The sequence below is a fragment of the Larimichthys crocea genome, chromosome VI, assembly GCF_000972845.2.
Source record: "Larimichthys crocea isolate SSNF chromosome VI, L_crocea_2.0, whole genome shotgun sequence".
Lineage (NCBI taxonomy): Eukaryota > Metazoa > Chordata > Actinopteri > Sciaenidae > Larimichthys > Larimichthys crocea.
In genome coordinates this window covers 12,604,860-12,624,553 of record NC_040016.1, presented here as the reverse complement: position 1 = coordinate 12,624,553, position 19,694 = coordinate 12,604,860, and the positions used below count along the sequence as shown (strand labels likewise).

At 39.4% G+C, this 19,694-nt stretch overlaps 3 protein-coding genes across 4 annotated transcripts in view; 2 read left to right on the top strand and 1 right to left on the bottom strand.

Annotated features, from left to right (window-relative positions):
* skib (v-ski avian sarcoma viral oncogene homolog b) overlaps positions 1-2,271 on the top strand; it is a 31,203-nt gene extending 28,932 nt beyond the window's left edge. For both annotated transcript variants that reach the window (XM_019262967.2, XM_019262966.2), the window contains exon 7: positions 113-2,271. In XM_019262967.2, the coding sequence (XP_019118512.1) occupies positions 113-334 (222 nt within the window). In that variant the 3' untranslated portion in view covers positions 335-2,271. The remainder of the gene's footprint in view (positions 1-112) is intronic.
* A 1,546-nt stretch (positions 2,272-3,817) lies between these two features.
* Positions 3,818-13,003, top strand: plch2b (phospholipase C, eta 2b). Its single transcript, XM_019262923.2, has 20 exons — positions 3,818-4,781; positions 5,774-5,920; positions 6,301-6,544; positions 6,694-6,823; positions 7,628-7,798; positions 8,256-8,349; positions 8,468-8,671; positions 8,773-8,893; positions 9,011-9,182; positions 9,289-9,420; positions 9,699-9,782; positions 9,911-10,008; positions 10,097-10,185; positions 10,274-10,459; positions 10,546-10,653; positions 10,738-10,862; positions 10,967-11,051; positions 11,138-11,284; positions 11,599-12,800; positions 12,891-13,003. Exons 1-19 carry the CDS (start codon positions 4,430-4,432, stop codon positions 11,745-11,747), a joined length of 2,838 nt encoding a protein of 945 aa, XP_019118468.1. The 5' UTR covers positions 3,818-4,429; the 3' UTR covers positions 11,748-12,800; positions 12,891-13,003.
* Positions 13,004-13,063: 60 nt separating this feature from the next.
* Positions 13,064-17,500, bottom strand: grik6 (glutamate receptor, ionotropic, kainate 6). Its single transcript, XM_010745872.3, has 10 exons — positions 17,373-17,500; positions 17,123-17,208; positions 15,938-15,969; positions 15,658-15,837; positions 15,257-15,480; positions 14,999-15,096; positions 14,653-14,870; positions 14,360-14,579; positions 14,028-14,272; positions 13,064-13,657 (listed from the first exon to the last, which is right to left on the bottom strand). The coding sequence occupies exons 2-10, from the start codon at positions 17,184-17,186 to the stop codon at positions 13,553-13,555; spliced, it is 1,386 nt and encodes a 461-aa protein (XP_010744174.3). The 5' UTR covers positions 17,187-17,208; positions 17,373-17,500; the 3' UTR covers positions 13,064-13,552.
* Between the last annotated feature and the right edge of the window lie 2,194 nt (positions 17,501-19,694).

Here is a 19,694-nt window from a genome sequence, read left to right as displayed (position 1 = left end):
TAAGATACCCTCAAATGCCCATGATCACCAAAAACACCTGTAATATAGTTTGTCCCTCATTTATTCGTTTCATTTATACTCATTGCTGTCCATGTTGGTTTGTGTTGTGCAGATCGAAGAGTTGCACGTGCAGCTACAGCAGGCAGAAGCTGATCGCGAGCAGCTGAGACAAGAGCTCCAGCAGGAGAGAGAAGCTCGGCAGAGCCTGGAGGGTGTTGTTAAAGATCTGCAAACCCAGCTTGCCCTGCAGGCCAACAGCAACCATCCTGGAGACCCCATGGACGCAAACACAGACGCACACAGACAGACCACACAGCACACCAATGGATCCTAAAGTTGCACATTCAAAACTAGAGAAAAAGACTCAATACAAAGGAGCATGGTTAAGGACTTTGTTGCACCTCCTGTTAGGGAAAAGAAACTCAGCAAAATGCAAAGTCAGTTTTGTAGAGGAAAAATCTGTCATATATAATATGATATGATATGATATAAATATTATTATGACAATGTATGAATTTTATGAAATGAACTGGAAAGTAGCATGATGTCTGAGCATGTTGTAGAGTGTGAAAATTAAGAAAGACTTCTTCAGTGATGAACACATCTCTCCAGTGACGTCAGAGCCCTCGGTTAGACCCCTGACGCTGTCCAAGGATTTTATTTTGGTATAAGCTATTCAAAGATGTGCAAATATAGCCACATAACACTACTTGAATATGAAGGGAAGAAACATGTTGCGCCTGGTGAAACATGAGCAGATAATGAAACTCTTGGTGCCACAAAATATTGGTACACTCAAAGGTGTCGTTGCAGACCACTGGAAACAAGAGACACCAGTTTACCACTATTTACTTTTAATATCAGCTTGCTTTTTATAACTGTGTAGAGGATGTACTTTTTAAGAAATATTGCTTGCGCAGCACTGTTATTCCACAGGCGAGAAAAAACATCCATATACAAACATGTACGCATGTATACCAGCTTGTCTACCTTTTGTATTTTATAAACCTGAAGTATTGGAGGTTACAGGTGGACTGCCTACAGGTCCACCACTGTTTTATGCTTAGATATTTTATGGAAGTGTTACTTTTTAATATTATGATGCAACTTTATTTGTTGTTTGAACATTGTCCAGTAATGTTTTTGCAACCAAACCATGTGATAAATAGCAAATATTCTTGCCCACATTAGTGCAGATAAGTCTACAAACGCCCTCCTAAAAGAAAGAAAGAAAGAAAAAAAAAACTTCGATAGCTGTCTGTTTTTGTTGAAATGCGGTACTTCTGATTTTCTATTAGAGTATTGTAAAATAATTTATATTCTATGATAATTTGCTGCCTATCAAAAGAGAGCATTCATTTTTAGTCACTGGTTTTAGGGCTCCTAAATCAACAAATGCTGTTTATATGAACAACATTTCTACATATATACGAAATATGAATATATATTTTTTTACTTTAAGAAAAGGAATTGCACTTTTTAAAGAAAAGAACCTTGCAGTGTGCATTGTACTCCCTGTTACATTTTTTCAAAACACAAGTTAAAATGAACTTTGAATTTAAACACAATTTTCCCTCAGTATCCTCTGATGTAAATACAATGATATTGTAAATAAGATATTTGTTGGTATGTTTGCTTGCTCCAGACTTAAATTGATTATGATTATTATTTTTGCTCTTACTTGAAACCAAAAAGAGACTATATTTGGATTTGCAAAACTGCAATTTTCATAGTTGTATCCCTGAGTATCATTGCAATCACAGGGCATTCAGCGGAATGAATGGATGTTGGTTTAAACGAGGAGAATGAAACCATGAATGGTTGTGGTCTTGACCTATCAGTAGTTTTTCTAGGTTCGACACGCCAATATAGAATATTATAATTTGTCCCTTGATTTTGTTTATTTGAGAAGATCTTTATTATTTGATGAATTATAGAGTATATATTACACCACAGACCAAAAACTGAAAAGTGGATTTGAAAATCTCTGCACCTCCAGGTCCCTCGTCAGATAGAGTAGAAGCAACACCTTCTTGTGGTTTCAACCTTAGGTGCTCTCATATATTTTAGACAAGAAACACTTTTATGTCTTATCATTATGATACCCTCGCTCAGTATTTGTTGGGTACAGTGTAATAGCGATATCCATTTTGTTAGCTGATGCTGTTGTAGTTTTGGTTTGGAAGTGGGGGTTCACTTGCCTCTTGTTTCAATGTTTTCTTTTCCTTCGGAAAACTTGTATAATACCCATTAAAATCTAAATCAACCCTACAGTGTTCTGACAAGTGTGTGTTTTTTTTTTTTTTTTTTTTTAAATTTTTAAAAAAAAAAAAAAAAAAAAAAATTTTTTGTTAAGACATTGAAAATATGTAAATAATGTAAATATGGAAATGTGTTTGTGGTCAATTTGTCCACCCCTTTGGTCAAGACCAAAATATCTCATCAACTGTTCAATGAATTGCATTAAAATTTGGTACAGACATTCAGTGTTTCCAGACGATGAATCCTAATAACTAAGTTTTGGTGCTCTGACTTTTCATCTAGTGCCACCAACAGGTCAAGATTTATTCAATTCAATACTTTTAACTACGTTTTATGACCAAATACCTGCAGATTTCTCCCCATCTTGTGTTTATCAACAAATGCTAACATGCTAATACACTAAACTAAAGATGATGAACTGCTTAACCTCAGCAAATGTTTAGAAGTGTCAGTGTATATGTTGTGTGTGTATAATTAAAATATGTGTATGAAAATATTTATTAAGATGAATGCGATGTATTATAAGATAAATCAGCCTATTTATAAAAATATAATAGTAATTTCCGCAACATTGATGATGATAGACTACTCAGAAATCCTGCAATCATGTGAGCTAGCATTATAAACTACCCTACATATGATTATAGGCCTAGTTTAATATGCAACACAATTTTATACAACATACTGTATGTACAGCAGTAGGGGTCCCTGCCCCTCTATCAGCTACGAAGAACTTTGAAGACACCTCTCCTAACAGACTAGAAAAACACTTTTTTAGTTAATATACTGGTTTGAGAAACATTTTCATTTGGCATATAAATAATTTTAGAAAACACATAAAGGCCTATTGAATGATTTCATACGGGATGTAAGAGTACAGTTAGTCCAAAGGCAACTGGCATAATCTGTCACAAGGACACATTTTTGTTGCACTTGAAGCATTTTATTATCTGAAAAGGCTTGAAGGTTTGAAGGAAAGTTGTTTATATCATGATGAGAGCATTGGTTCTTGATGTGTACTGGTTTGACATACAGCAGACAGTTTGACTCATCGTTGCAGGAAAACCACAGGTGCCACTAATAACATATAAATTTCTGTGCTGTATTCAAGTGTCACAGTAAGGGACAGTGTGACAGTGAGCCAGCATGCACAACACCCTGAAACTAAAGCCTCTAAATGCAATCAAGCTATCATTAACTGTATTGTCTGTGACATCTCCCGTAGAAAAGAGCCTATCTTACAAACAATGTTTTTGGCATCAGCCAAGTTGATGCAACTGAGCACACCTGGCATTTATTAGTTGTTATTTAGTAACACTGCTACTTTTGCCAGATGATGGTTTAATAGGCCCCACACAGGTGTTTCCATTTAGACAGGCTGATTAGACATCTGCTCGTGCAGGTTGAGCTACACTAGGAATTATGTCATATCACCAGACTGATTAAACTGTCTGTTGTCCTAACAGGTGCAACAAAACCTTTACAAATAAAATCACCTGTGTGTGTGGGGGTGTCCAGCTTGAAGTCACAAATATACTCTACTCCCATTGTATGTACATATGTATACATTTATTGTATGTCACACAGTTGCCTCTAGGGGGAAATCACTGCACACATTTGAAGGGTGGACACTTCAAGCTTGTTAATAGTTAAATGCAACAGTCTGACTATAACTTTAATTCATCATAAAGCCTATCCTAAAGGCACTGTATTGAAATTCTGTAATTTTTAAATGATTAGGACTACCATGAGTTTAGTTAAATGAATATTTTCACCCTTCCTGTCCCACTCTCTGCCTTCAAAGGCTTACTGGGTGCGTGAAAATCCCTCCATGAAAGCAAGGCTGAAGCTTCACTTCAGGATTACAGCTTGAGGAAGATTTAGTGACTGACACGTGTTGCACAGTCTTTCTCTGTGAGTCTTCTCTCAGTGCAAAAAAACAAAAAAAATAGAAGAACCTATGGCTGCTACACCGGATCACTGGACACAAGATGACGAGGAATGAGCCTTCGGGATGGGAATATTGTTCCCTGATCACATATGGGAAGACTTGAAAGAAGAGAGGATATGCTGACACTTGAAAATCTGCATGAGAGAAGCTGTACTGTAAACAAACTTTGCTGAAGAGCCCAGCAGATTGAGGGGAAGTTGGGTTTATGTGGTTTGAATGGGACAAGAGTACTGGACTCAAATGTACAGTTCAGGGATGAACAGCACCTCATCGATGGCTCCTCAGTCTCCAGGGCTGAGAAGCAGCTCACCACAGTCCTCAATGTCACCCAAGAAGACCACCTTTCAGTCTTTAGGATCTCTGTCAGCAGGAATGTTCTCCCCCCCACTTGCAAAGAGCTCCTTTCATCAGACGAAACAGGCCTCGAGTCCCTCGAATTCACCCTCCCCGTCCATTATGAGCTCTCCAAAACTCTGGCATAAGGCATCCATCTCCAGACTTGCAGAGGAGTTTTTCTGGATTGGTGGCAGTGTGGTTGCACAGCCAAAATGGAGACTGGGTCAGATAGGTAAGATTCACTCATGGCTCATTACATTTTGTTACTTTCAAACACTCAAACAACTGCAGAATGTCAACAGGTTGTTTAGCAGAAGTGCCTACCAGCTGCTGCAAAAAGAAGATTGAGAATCTTGTTGACTTCCTTGACACACATATGTTATTTAAATACAAGGACCTGCCAGTTCGGAGCTTTCACCATGATATTTTCTTGCATCTAAAATGTGTGAACTTCCAGCACAACAGAACAAAGTTGCAGGGAAGCCTGTGAGTAGATAACAGGCATATGGACGGCAGACAATCCTTTGGGATTAGCCTAAATGGTGTGCCAGGTTGCGTCAACGTGTATTTGAGCTTCAGATTACAAACAAAGGTTAGCTGCTGTCGGCACACAAAACAATTACACAACTTCACATCATGCCATGCCTGCATGTTGCATAAAAAGTGTTAGATGTGACACTATTTTAGTACAAGAATTATGTGCACTCCATTAGAAAGTTGCAAGCAATGTCACCAAAGAAAAGTGAGGGGAGATAATTCAAATCACTGTGAAGCAACTGATTGATGGATTTCAATAGATGTCATTTCAGGATTGTGTATCTTTTCCTTCGTTTGTCTCATATCGTTAACTCATATACAGCTACTTAAACCCCTGTGTGACGCAGCCTATAATCTCATAAACAAGTGCTTAATGGCAAACCACTACTTGTCTCGGCTTCTTTCTGGATTCCTTTGTCATAACGTCTTCCTGTACACAATCACAGCACATGTACTGCACTATTTCATATATTAGAAATGATCTCAACAATAATAATAAATCTTGACAAATCACATGGAAAAATTGACAAATTTAGGCACCTTCACAAATTCACAGTACACTGAATACTTGATTTGCATAAGCTCTTTCTGATGTTGGCAGTAAATGAATAACAATGTGTTGATCCCTGTGGAGAGGCAGCCACTTGGCTTTTGATAAATAATGTGTCTCCTTGTGATCTCCTACAGTGGAGAGGTGTATGTGCACCATGCAGGCTGGCACTCAGATGGCCAAACTGAAGGGGAAGAAGAAAGGACTGATCCGATTCTTTTACCTGGACGAACACAAGTCCTGCATCCGATGGCGACCATCCAGGAAAAATGACAAGGCCAAAAGTGAGCCATCTCCACTCTAAACCTATTTTTCAGCACCAGTCACATGTCAAGAGAGTAACTACTGTAAAACCAAGCACATTAATAATAAATAGAAAAAAAGTTCCTTCTTTCAGCGGGGCCACTGTTTAAATGAAGCTAGTTCATTAACCTATTAAATATCCTGCTATCATATCAATAGCTCAGGATGACCAATCACACTTGGTAACCTGTCTTTGAGTTTTTTTTCAAGCAACATATGCACATAAAAGTTCAGCTTCTACTTGTATATCATCCATCATAAATCTTGAAGACAATTTGTACATAAAAAATGTTCTCGTCAAGCCTCAAGAAAATGTGCAGTACGTCCCTATTTGAAGCTAATAAGATACTCTGTGTTTCAGTAACTATTGATTCCATCCATGAAATCATCGAGGGGAAAAAGTCAGAGATCTTCAGGCGTTACGCAGACAACCGCTTTGACCCAAACTGCTGCTTCAGTATTTACTATGGGGAGCGTGTGAAGTCCCTGGATCTGGTATCCACCAACGCAGACGAGGCCCGCACCTGGGTCACTGGGCTGAAATACCTCATGGCTGGTATCAGTGATGAGGACAGTTTGGCCCGGAGGCAACGCACCCGTGATCAATATCCTTTATCCACTTTCTCTTATGCATGTTTATCTGTAAATGACCAATTTTTAAGCCTAGAAAAAAGTCACTACATACTTTTATATATATATAATTGAGGTTAGCACATCCATATCCTTGTAGTTTCTTCCTTAGCTGCAGCCTCACATGGTTACAGCAGACGTTCTCTGAGGCTGACAAAAATGGAGATGGCACCTTGAGCATTGGAGAGGTTCACCAGCTGCTGCACAAACTCAACGTGAATTTACCCAAGCAGAAAGTCAGGCAGATGTTTCAAGTAAGATTTAAATCCATAAAGGTTAACTATGCAATTTGCCATTAAATTTAAGGTTCACAACCAACCTCTGTACTTTTATATATTCATAATCTAGTATCATAGAGCTACACTGCCAGCATGGCTACAAGTAAATAAATGGGTTTGTATCTGGCACAAAATATTTCCAAGCCAGAAACAAAAACAGAAAGCATCAGCAAGACAGGACTTATGATTTATGAAAGCATTTATGTTGCAGGCAGATGCCCAGTCTCAGTGTGCAAACTGGCAACAAGAAGAAAAGAGGCTGATAAAGTCCATCCATTATCCATAACCGCTTATCTTTTGCAGGGTCACTGGAAGCTGGAGACGATCCCAGCTGACAGGAAAAAAATAAAGCGCTCGCAGCAAAAATAAAGTGATTAAAGTTGTAAAATCTTTGATGTTTCCTTAAGAAGCCTATTCTTTATGTGATCTTTACAACATTTCAGTCAGAAAAAAGCATGGAGAGGGAACCAACCAGCAGATAAATATGTATATACAGTCTTTTGGCAGGACCATGCAGCAGTGTGCCACAGGAAGGCCATATGGCTACAGCTGAACAGATGGCTTTAGTTGCACTGCAGTATTGCTTTAGTTCAGTTGCTCACTGTCCTCCCCTCCTGATGTGAACGAGCTCTATCATGTTTGATGGCGATAGAGATAGAGATATGTCCTTCAGAATGGTGTATGGTGGAGCATAGTCTCTTTGGCAGGGCAGTTATCTTAAATCACACAAAATGAGAGTTTCTTTCTTTTTCTTGCACATACTTTTGTCGTTATCTGTAGGATGCAGACACAGACGAGAACCAGGGTTCGCTAGGCTTTGAAGAATTCTGTTCGTTCTACAAGATGATTTCAACGCGCAGAGACCTCTACCTGATAATGATCTCCTACAGCAATCAGAAAGAAGTTATGGATCTTCACGACCTCACGCGCTTTCTGGAAAATGAACAGAAGGTACAAGAAAATGTAAAAAGTTTCATGCCATCTTTTATCTTAGGTGGAAAGAGCCCCCTTTTAGGTGTATTTATTATCGTAGTTGTTCGCTGTATTTAGATTCTGTAATTACCAATCTATAGTAGCTTTAATTTGTTGTGCCATTTCTAAATCAAATCACCTTCACTCATTCACAGGAAAAAATCTACACATGTCTGGTTATCTGTCATTTCTCACCATATATCAGCATAAAAATAAGATTGAATAAAACAGATAAAACTTCCATCCATCCTTTATCAGCAACCGCTTAACCTCATCTGGGTCATGGTCCCTTAATAAAATGCATGCATGGCATACAGGCAAAACTTTAATAATAATAAAAAAAACGTTTTCTATTGCTGCTATTTCACAATAAAAGCATATTCTGAAACATACATGTAAACCAAAAATTACATTCCTGACATTGTTTCATTTGCAGATTCGAGGTCTGGCCAGAGAGCATCTAGCTGAGATAGTGGCCAAGTTTGAGCCATGTCCTGAGAACCTGCAGCATATGGTCCTGGGAATTGATGGTATGGAGAAATGATTTAACAATACACGTGACTACTGAGAAGCATCAATAACATCGCCTGTCATTTGTTCCAGACATGACATCAGTGTAAAAATAACACACCTGGTCTGTCGCTTCAGGTTTTACCAACTTCATGAGGAGTCCTGCAGGTGACATCTTCAACCCCGAGCACAATCAGGTGAACCAGGACATGACTCAGCCTCTGAATAACTACTTCATTGCCACCTCACATAACACCTACCTGACAGGAGACCAGCTGCTCTCTCAGTCCAGAGTGGAAATGTACGCCTATGTTCTCCAGGCAGGCTGCCGCTGTGTGGAGGGTGAGAGCCTGCTAAACCAGAACTTCAGTGATTTTAAGACATTACAGACAAGGTGACTCACTTACCCTTAAGTCTTTTGTTCCTCCTGTCTCCTCTCTTAGTCGACTGCTGGGATGGGCCTGACGGGGAGCCCATCATTCATCACGGCTACACCTTGACATCCAAAATTCTCTTTAAAGACGTTGTTGAAACAATTAACAAATATGCCTTCACAAAATCAGAGTAAGTGCTTTTGGGTCCACTGATAGATTTTGTCTAGCTTTCTCAATATAAAGTATTACACCCGTGCATCATGCTGACTCTGTAGCTCAGGTATTATGACTTCATCCCACCCTCCAGGTACCCAGTGATCTTGTCCATAGAGAACCACTGCACTGTGCCTCAGCAGAAGAAGATGGCTGAGTATCTGAAAGAGGTGCTGCAGGACAAACTGGATCTGTCCAGTGTCAACGTACATGAATGCAGGAAGCTGCCCTCCCCCGAGATCCTGAAAGGGAAAGTTTTAGTCAAGGTAAAGTTGTTTTAAGCAACATGTGCTGCCAATTCTGAGCTAACATTATAACGTAGTGATCACACATTAACTGATGATACTGAATCATTAATTCTCATTTTTCCAGGGAAAAAAGCTGCCAGCAAACATTGATCCTGATGCAGAGGAAGGTGACGTGTCTGATGAAGACACTGGTGATGAAGATGAGGAGGAAGACGACGACGATGATGATGATATTGCACAGGCAAATGAAACGATGGTTGATGGATAGAATGACGAACATATTCAGAGTTGTAAAAATGTTATTTTAACTTTTTCGGGCACACAGTTTTGTGTTTTGTTGCATAACAATCGACCAGAGTTATTAAGTGTTATTAAACTATTCTTTTGGTACTACCACCTGAGACCCTAAGTGCTTTATAATGAGAGCCAATATGCTACAAAAATGCACGCTACTAAGCAGCTAATTAACAGTGAATATGTGAACCTTAATATAAAGTGCTACTACATGTAATTATGCCTTTATGTCTGTTTCAGGATGGACGTAGTGTTACCTTTGCCAACCCAGTCAAAAAGAAGAGGCGATTTGGCAGATCGATCATAAGGAGCTTCAAGCGAAAGGTCAGCCTATTTTTACTTGCTGTGCACTTTCCCCACCATTAGAGTAGAGAGAAAATAATAAAATAATACCTTTGACAGGTTTAGACACGTTTAAAACCACAGAGGTGTCTGCTGTTTTGTTTTTTTAGAGGAAAAAGAGAACCAGAGTGAAAAATAAGGCGATGTCTGATGGCGAGTCGGACCACAGCAGCAGCAAGGAGAGGACACAAATTGTTTACCATCCCAAGTAAGGCTAGTAATTGAATTAAGTAGTCATTTTGTATCTTAGTATCAGCAGTTATACTTGTACTATTTGTCTATAACTCTCACTACAGGAAGAGGAAAACAATGAGGCTGTCCCGAGCTCTGTCTGACCTGGTCAAGTACACAAAATCTGTACGAGTGCACGACATAGAAACACAAGGTAAAGGTTCTTTAAAGTCGACACCAAGCCTGAAATATTTGCATATTTTTATCAATTGCATATTTGATGCTTCTTTTCTGTCCGGCAGCATTTGCAAACAGTTGGCAGGTGTCGTCCCTCAATGAGACTGTTATGAACCAGATCCTACAGCTGAAGCCAGGTCAGTTGGTCCGTTTCAACCAACGCCAACTTCTAAGAGTTTACCCGTCCAACTACAGAGTGGACTCGAGCAACTTTAACCCACAGCCATACTGGAATGCAGGATGCCATATGGGTAAGCCTGTCACAGAGATGGCAATACAATAAAGATAATTACAATGTTAAGTAGCTTGTTATTTATATGTTGATGTTTTATTCTAGTTGCAATGAATTATCAGACAGAGGGTCGGATGCTTGAACTGAACCAAGCCAAGTTCTCAACCAATGGAAACTGTGGATATATTCTGAAGCCTAAGTGCATGAATAAAGGTATGTGTGTATGCAGGTTGTGCAGAGTTAATAGCAACTGTCCCTTTCTGAGGAGTTAGTCAATATTCTTGTTTTTTTTCTCAGCTGCCTTTAACCCCATGTTGGAGGACCCCTTATCAGGACAGAGAAAGACTCAGTTAGTACTGAAGATCATCAGTGGACAGCAGCTTCCCAAACCCAAAGACTCTATGTTTGGGGACAGAGGAGAGGTGAGGCCAGCATGCTGCAGACATAATCTATTACACCTTACAAACCCTTTGAAATCCTCTCGATCTATTAAATGATATTTTTGCTCACGTTTTTATACCTCCAGATTATTGATCCCTTTGTTGAGGTTGAGATAATCGGTCTGCCTGTTGATTGTACCAAGCAGCAGACCAGGGTGGTTGATGATAATGGTATGTGCACAAAAGGCATATTGCAATACAACTCTCATAACAAGCAGTCAACCATCTCTACTATTAATACTTCTACTGTCCTTCAGGTTTCAACCCAATGTGGGAGGAGACACTCGTCTTTAACATTAAAATGCCGCAGATCGCCCTGGTTCGTTTCCAAGTGTGGGATCATGATCCTATTGGACGAGATTTCATTGGACAGAGGACTGTTGCTTTCACCAGTATGATGCCAGGTAGATTACATGATATGCAAATCCTGTGTGTCGATAAGGATACAGCTAACAGCCAGTTAGTTTATCTTAGCATAAGCACTGGAAACAAGGGGAAACTGGTTTGTTCAATTAGTAACAAAACATACCAACACCTCTGTGACTATCTATTGAACAAGTTATACCCTGTAATAACTTCCTGGTGTCTCACCATAATGGCAACACCTCAGGAAGTTGCTGCACCACATCCAAGAAATAGTCCCTATTAAAAATCTGTAACTAATAAGCAAATTTCCCAAATTCAGTATAAATTATGTAACTTGATTTTTTTTATTTAGGTTATCGGCATGTGTATCTAGAGGGGATGGCAGAGTCATCCATCTTTGTTCATGTTGCTATCATTGATGCAACATGTAAGGTAAGCTGCTCTAAACAAACTCAATCTAATTTCAGCTTCAACTCCATCTTAATCTTTGGTCCTTTGTAAAACAGAGCAAACCCTCAAATCGGGTGCAAGCGGCCAGAAAACACATCCAAAAAGCAGCCCAGAAGCATATGATGGGTCATCAGAAGCAGCCCTCTCTAGACTTCTCTGTCTTGTCTTCAGAAGACGGACGTGCTCCCCACTTCCGCAAGGATCTGGATGCCATCTCTCAGGACAGCAGGAATTGGGAAATGTCTCCTCTGGTACAAGGGCCCGCAGCCAAAGCTGCCATTCACAAAGGGGCAATGAGTGAGCCAGTGAAGCGAGCGCACAAAGTTAAAATTCATGATCCACCAGAGACAAGGAGAGGGATCTTCAGCCGGATGTCCTCCACTGACTCGCACCACATGGGGCCTGCTCCTTATGTGAAAGCAGAGAGCTTTGACCTTGAGACCCCTCCCCAGAATCCCTTTGGTTCTGACAGACAAAATTCAATACAAGAAGAGTTGGAGAATGAACCTGATGATTTAACAGGATCAAACCGTGCTGAGCAGGAAATAGTTCAGACATTTGATCCAGAGCAGCCTGAACAATCTGAGGAATTACCAAAAGAATCACAGCCAAGCAAAGACATTACCACTGAACCTGAGCAACCACTAGAAACTCAGACTGATTCACTCCCTCAGCCTCAGCCCATGCCACATCCTCTGCCACAGCCTGAAGCCAAATCCTCTCCACTTATCCCTCCATCGTCCCCTGCCAGGGTGAGAAGGACGCTCGAGGCTCCAGCCACCCCTCGACTGTCCACACCAATATGGATAAAGGCCCGCTCACACAGTTGCCCTCGAAAACACACTACCTCTCCTCAGACATCGATGGTGAAGAAACAGCAAGCACAAAACTACAGCAGCTGCAGCAGCCAGGTGAAGCCCATACCCAACGGCCTCTGCCTATCTGACAGCACGTCCAGCAGCAGTGACGGCAGCCTGGAGTTTGTGCCCTCCTGTGTGACAACTGGGGCAGAGCAACGTGAGGGCACACTGCAGAGGGAGATGAAGGCTCTTTTTGATCAGAGGATGAGAGAGATACGCTGCAAATCGCCACTTTTTCTAAATGGTGAGTCCAAAATGATGTGTGATTTTGCATTTGTAAAATGGCGCTGTAATATATCCTGACTTTTGTTTTGGCTCTTTTTTTTTCTTTCAGATTAGACCACAATTTATATTTGTGACTCCAAAGACAACAATGTCACTCAGACAACGAAGAAAAAGAGTAGCAACATGGCCACAAAAAGGAGGTGTGGGAAGACGATGAGGAGGTCCAAGTCACTAAGCAATTCTGATTTCCTTTCTAGAAAAACAGATAGACACCACACAGAATTACACAATTAGACAGTATTTATTGATGCTGTAGGCTTTACAATCAAGTTTTTATGCATGTAAGAAATTGTTGAAATCATGTGATGCCATTGCCAACTGTACAAAACAGCACAATACAGTCATTAAAAAAGAAAATAACTAACTGCATGATCAGTATTTGTTAGTCAGATTTTCAGTTTTAATTTTTAATAATTATTTTTATAATCTTTAAACTATAATGTTTGATTTTTCATTGAAACTTTAGCATTCTTAAAATTCAATAAACTGATTATTTTATATAAAATGTGTTTTCTGATTGACAAAGTTCAATATTTTTCCTGTTTTATTTGATGTATCTTTACGATTAAGATAGTTCAAAACCTATTTCAGGTTAATTAAAAGTCATCAAATATTAGAACAAATTATGAAACAGCTATCAGAAAAAAAAACAACAACAACTAAAAGTTAAAAGTATCACAGTTTCCATGATGATGCGTTTCCAGGATGTTTCTACGCTTTTTCTTTATCTTTGTCTACATTTTCCTGGGGTTTGTTTGCGTCGCTGGTCCTTAAGCGCAGACTCAGTTCTTCAGTCAGTACAGTGCAACAGGATTTCTGTGGAAAGGACACATAAATATGAACAATAATGAAACAGTCAGTCCTTTAATATGTTGATGAATTAAATGCAAACACGGCTGTGTGGATGAGAGAGCATGACAGCCTGAGTCTTTTTGCAATTTGTTGCCAGTGACAATGACAGGGTTGCTTTGAACTGTAACAGACTGTTTTCCTTAAATTTTTGAGTAAATGTTGTAGCCTTCAGGCTTGTGAAACAGTTTAAAATCTGACTGAATGAACACAAATGCACATTGTGGAGCAAAAAGCAAGGCTGTTGGGTTTAGAGTCTAAAAAGTCAACACTCTGGAGATGTATTTTTCCATCACCTGACAAAAGTGATGTGATGTGTGAATTCACTTGCACATACTTTCTGCTCAGCTGCACGTCTGCGGCTCTTGGATGTGAGCTCCAGGACAGCCAGCAGTGCTCCCAGCCCCAGGCCCAGGGAAAGAACCAGAAACATCCCCTTGAGGCTGTGCGGCTGTGCAGCTGAAGACTTGGCCTTGTCTGCTATGCAGCTGCTGGCCCACCACTTGCTTCGCAGATAAGCCAGCTCCCCTGCCTCGCTCAGCTGTAGGATTGCCACACTGAGGTTCTTTATGATGGGTGAGCCTTGAGGAAATTGATAGGTTTAATGTTAATTATACATTTTTTTATATTATTATTATTTTTATTGTTCATTTAAATGAGTGGCCTCACCAAGGGCGGCAGCGATGCTGTATCCCCTCATGCCAACGACTTCATGTGCTCTGACCAGCTCACAATAGCGTGCTACTGCCAAGTCCAAAGAAACAGACTCTCCAATAAAGGCAAAGTTTCCCTCTTTTGCACGCCGGACCCCTTCATCCATAGATGAAACAAAGCTCTTTGTCCTCTCCATGTGTTCATAGATTCTGCGGTACAATGGATTGTTTGAATTCTGGATGAAGGAAGAGCAGAATTAGAGAAACAGCGGTGATATGGGGGATCTGTAAATGATCCAATGTCTGTACCTTGAAGAAGGCGAGGGTGGAAGAGCCTGCCAAACAGCCGTACTGAATCACATCCTGATTGGCCAAGTCATCAAACCCTTTTATCGTCAGCTGAGTGGAGTCAGAGGTCTTAGAGGAGCTGAGGTTGGAGAAATAACTAGCCAGGAGGACAATGGTGAATAACCACCAAGTGCAGCAGATAATACGTCCTGAAACAGCTTTGGGATGAGGACCAGCACCTGACAACACAAAGAGAGTTCAGCAAAAAGATGGAAACATCACAGAGAATTATCAGAAAAGTAATAAATGAACAAATTAATAAGTTTAGACATTCTCCTCTCTGTTTGAGTCTAATCTTGTTGTTTACCTTGTAGTGTCAGAGCTCCAGCTGTGTACCACAGGCTGTGGAGGAAGCTGAATCTGTTCTCCTCACTCTGAGGTTGACTCCACTCACATGGGCTCAGTCTGCATTTGCATAAAAATATTAGTTATTAATGTGTCTGCATTCAAAGGGTGCCACTGCCAGCTGAAACAGGAAAATATCCACTGGAAAGAAATATAAATCCACAGCACATCAATAAACATAAATAAATTGATCAGAATTTAAACTACTTGCATCACCAACCTGGTAACTACAAAGATGCAAGCAGCGGTCCCCAGGTAGGCGATGAGTATACCGACCCAAGTCTCGGCTGTGAAGGGGGACAGGAAATCAAAGAAGCCTGTTCCCTCTGAGATGTCCTTTCTCAGCAGGATGCTGACGCCTGTCTGCATGAATGGTTTAGTCATCCCCACCACTTTCTCCCGAGCAGCAGTAAGAGTCAGTGGAGCAATCGCAAGATCTGCCTCCTGTAGTAGAGAAATTAATAAATTGCACAAACAACCTTGCTGATATTGTTCACGCCACATAATTACTATTCTGAATGCATCGATTGTGAGTCACAGATGCCATCTGGGTATTTCAGGCTTCGGCTGAGTGGTTTGCTGCCCTTTGACCTGTCCAAATGTCAGTTTCCATGTACTCACGCCTCTCACCACCTCTCCAATCATCCCATTCCAGTTCCCGCTCTCATCCTGTCTGCCATATGAACTGTCTTTCACCAGATGCACTCTGTACTTGAAGCCCAGTTTCTTGGCTACTTCAGACAGTAAGTCCATGCAAAAGCCCTCCAGTTGTGTGCCTTTGACCGTTGTATATGGCTCTTGCTAAAAGAAAATATGCCAAAAGTTAAAAATGAATTAAATGTGTTTTATCCTAAATTGTGTATTAACCTTTGTTATAGTTAAGAAGAAACACATTAACTACCTTTATTGTCGTGATTCTCAGCTCTGATTGCGCTGATGGTGAGGGAGAAAAGTAAGGAACATGTTAGTATGATAACTTTTAGATAAAAGCATCGTTCGGGTCTATACAAATCTTGTTTCATTCATGACACATCCTCACGGTAACCCAGGCTGCATTGGTACCCATTTTGGAAATCATCGTTTTAGATTAGGACCAGCTGTCTTTGCTATGAAAACTGAAACTGAAAAGGGCAACAAATAATGGAGAAACATAACAGTAAGACAGCAACTAACGTCTAGGTTATCTTGAATAACAAACTTTTTTTTTTAGAGTTGATGTCCACCCCAAGTTTATCAGTACAAAGACCTCTTTGTGCATTGGCTATCTTCAGACTTTACTCTGGCATGTAGAAATGTCTGAGGTGAATTTCGGGGTGCATGTATTGACCTTCACAGCTGGTTTCCGGTATCCTAGAGCCTTTGGAACGATTTTCACACAACAATCTATTTAGCGCAGTGTTTTAATTCAAAGAGTATCAATGACACGGCACTGTGAGATGGGAGGGCAGTCAAAGACTATCAAAAGCCTCGATTCAGGCCAAGGCCTTGGGAATCCATCACCACAGGGTGATCCTGACAACCATCAGATCCTCCTTTTCAAAAGATGACACGTATACAAGCTCTTCAAGCCCCTGTCACTTTTTGGCCACTATGAAACACAGGGCTTTTGTTTGCTCCATACAGTTGATTTATTACCGTTTTTTGTGACAGTGTCAATTGGCTTGCTTCCCTTTCTTTTCTTTCTGTTTCTGGTTTGGACAGGATGTGGCGCTACACTTTGATATTGATCCGAGCTAACTGTTTGTGTATTTATGTTTTGTCAGCCATGAGAAATTTCTATCAAATCCAACAGTGAAAACATGAGGATTTTGGCAGGGGAAAAAAGCAAGCTGTCACACTGAATTACAAATGAAGTGACCGGGTCAAACTTGAAATATCAAGAAGTAAAGAAACAAAACAACATTTTCTGATGTCTTCAATCAGACCAACATCTACATCAATGCACACTCTGTCACTTTTAATATGGTTTGAAGGTAAAAATTGGTCAATGTTAGCTAACAAGCCCTGTTAAATTTGCTCTAATAATTTGTTGTGTTAGTATTATTTCTGCATTATTACAAAACCGTAATAAAAAATTGCTTCTTACCTGCAGTGCACAATCCCATGTCCAGGAAAACCACAACAGACATTAAAAAGAAGCCAAACAGCATTGTGTTTCTCCTGATTTGCACCCTACAAGTTAGACAATTAGTGGTTGGCTGTGCATCAAATTAACCACATGGATAAACCTAAATAAATGTATATTAAATTAAGATCTTTCTTGATACAAATCCAAAATTATGAATCAGATCAACATATGAAATACTGAGATGCATTCGTATGATGGATGTCTTTACCTGACAAGTCCAAGATGTGAAAGGCTGGATTGGCGTCAGACTTCAGACAGACTCCAGTGAGTTCGACTGGGAGGCAGCGTGAACTGAAGTCTTTCCACATTCAAACAAGTTAAGAGAGCCAACTAAGTTTTTGTGGGTGGAGAAAGTAGACGAAATTAGAAGGGGTGGGGAGAAACAGCGTGAAGTACAAACATCTATCTTACAAAGTGAAACAAAATGTGGATATTTATACTAAAAATGACTGAAGACTATCTTTGAAATATATAAATTGTTATAAAACAGTAACATTATACTTTTATTGTATCACATGCTTTCACATTTGAATTACATGTGAACAAAGCTAAATATTTAAAGCTCCTGAAGCTGCTATATATATACACATACACTGTATACTATAAGCCTATGAAAAGATATACATAAAGTTTCTTTTAAAAAAGTAAGTGAGGAAGTGTTGAAGCTGCTGTAGTGCAGAGATACTTACCGAAAAGTGTTTAACACCTTGAGAGATGTTAATGGTCAATATAAGAAAATTAACAAAGCTGTAACAAAAGCTTTTGCAGCATCACAGTTATCTTTTTAAAAAGGAAAACATCAGACCAAAATCATTTTGTGAGGCCCTGAAGAGTAGTGTTACAACACAATGAGAAAACACATTTTCTGATCATATTCATGCTTTGAATCAAACTTGTGAGAATGTAAGAAGTCCTTGGAAGGATGTTGGAGGCTTAGTTAAGTGTTGAATGACTAAAAATCTTTTATTATGGCATGAAGGGAACAGATAAAAACTTCTGTCTGTTTAAAGCTAGCAGGGAGTCAGGAGTTGTTTCTTCTTTTCTTTTTAGAGCGAGAGGTAATGTATTACAATATAATATATCAAATTATTATTTCAGAAATGATTTTATGGTGTTATAAATTCAATTCTGAGCTCAATTAATGGCTGAAAAGCTTAATGTAAATCAATTTAAGAGTCAAGGCAACAGAGACAGTGGACTGAATTAATCTCTGTGTGTTCAGCAGACATTTTATAGTGACCTAAAGAACTGAGTCAGCCAGTGATCCGCTCATCAGTGTTTCGCAGTTTGAGCCAGATCATGCAGATCATAAACTGAGCAATAATATAGAAATAAATTCAACAAAAGCTTGCTGCTATGGCCAAATTATTCTTGTCTCAGCACTGCTGTATGATCATCCAGTAATTTGAAGTAAGTGCATTGACTCCTGCCAGTGGATGAACTTAATTAAGTAATATTCATTGTTGGCATTGATATTACTGTCAGATCTAGTACCAAAGAAGGTTAGAAAATGACTTATACTTCATTGTAATGGAGTAATTTTTGTTAACTCAGCTGATGGAAAAATGTATATGAATCGTATATGTAATACATTTATTCAATTCTCTGTTCAGTCTCTATAGTCCCAAAATTCCCAGGAACAACACTGAGGCCCTGACCTTAGTGTCCCTGATATACAAACAATCAGTTTTATTTGCCAGGTAAGCTTATAAATATGTTATTATATGTTATTACAAGGCTTTTATTATATCCACATACTGTACAGTGACAAACCAGCAGAGACATAGGGTTATATTACACACTGAGCTCAAGCAGGAGACAAACAAAGAGAGACAAGCCAAAAACAAATGCTTTATAATTAAATCTATGAAACAGATTTAACTCAAGGTCTTCTTGCTAGCTTTTTCTAGAGCGGTATCACACAGTCTTTATTGGCTTGGAGACTGATGCTGACATTTTTTCACTGAAAGAATTAAGGGGACCTTGAATTTAAACTTGGACAAGTATGAAGTATTTCCAAGGAGAATTATGAAGTTTCACAGAATTTTAGATAATATTCACTCACTGTCCACTGGTTTAGATACACCTGTACAATCTCAGTGGGCAGTGGTGTTGTACCTGAATGCATTATATTAAAAAGGGGTTTCTAATATATTTGGCACCCTATTTACATAAATGCCATAATATTATAAACAATACACCCCAGTACAGATCACCTTTATAATGCAGACCTGTTCAACATCACTGCAAACTCCAACCTCAATAATCAACATGTTGTTAAATTAATACCTCTCTGATAGTGTCAATCAAAATTTAACATTGCTGTCTTCGTAAAGGCAATTTATAGCAGAACTGTTGCATTGGATCACATTAGTGTAGTTGAACAGTTAACTGAGTAAGTAAAATATAAGCTGTAAATTGAACTCTCGTATTTCTAAAATCCTGTAGCCTATATTATTGTATGCTAATGCATTAGAGGGATTGCAAACCTATATTGAATTGTAACTAATGTGCGTGAGGATTTGATTAT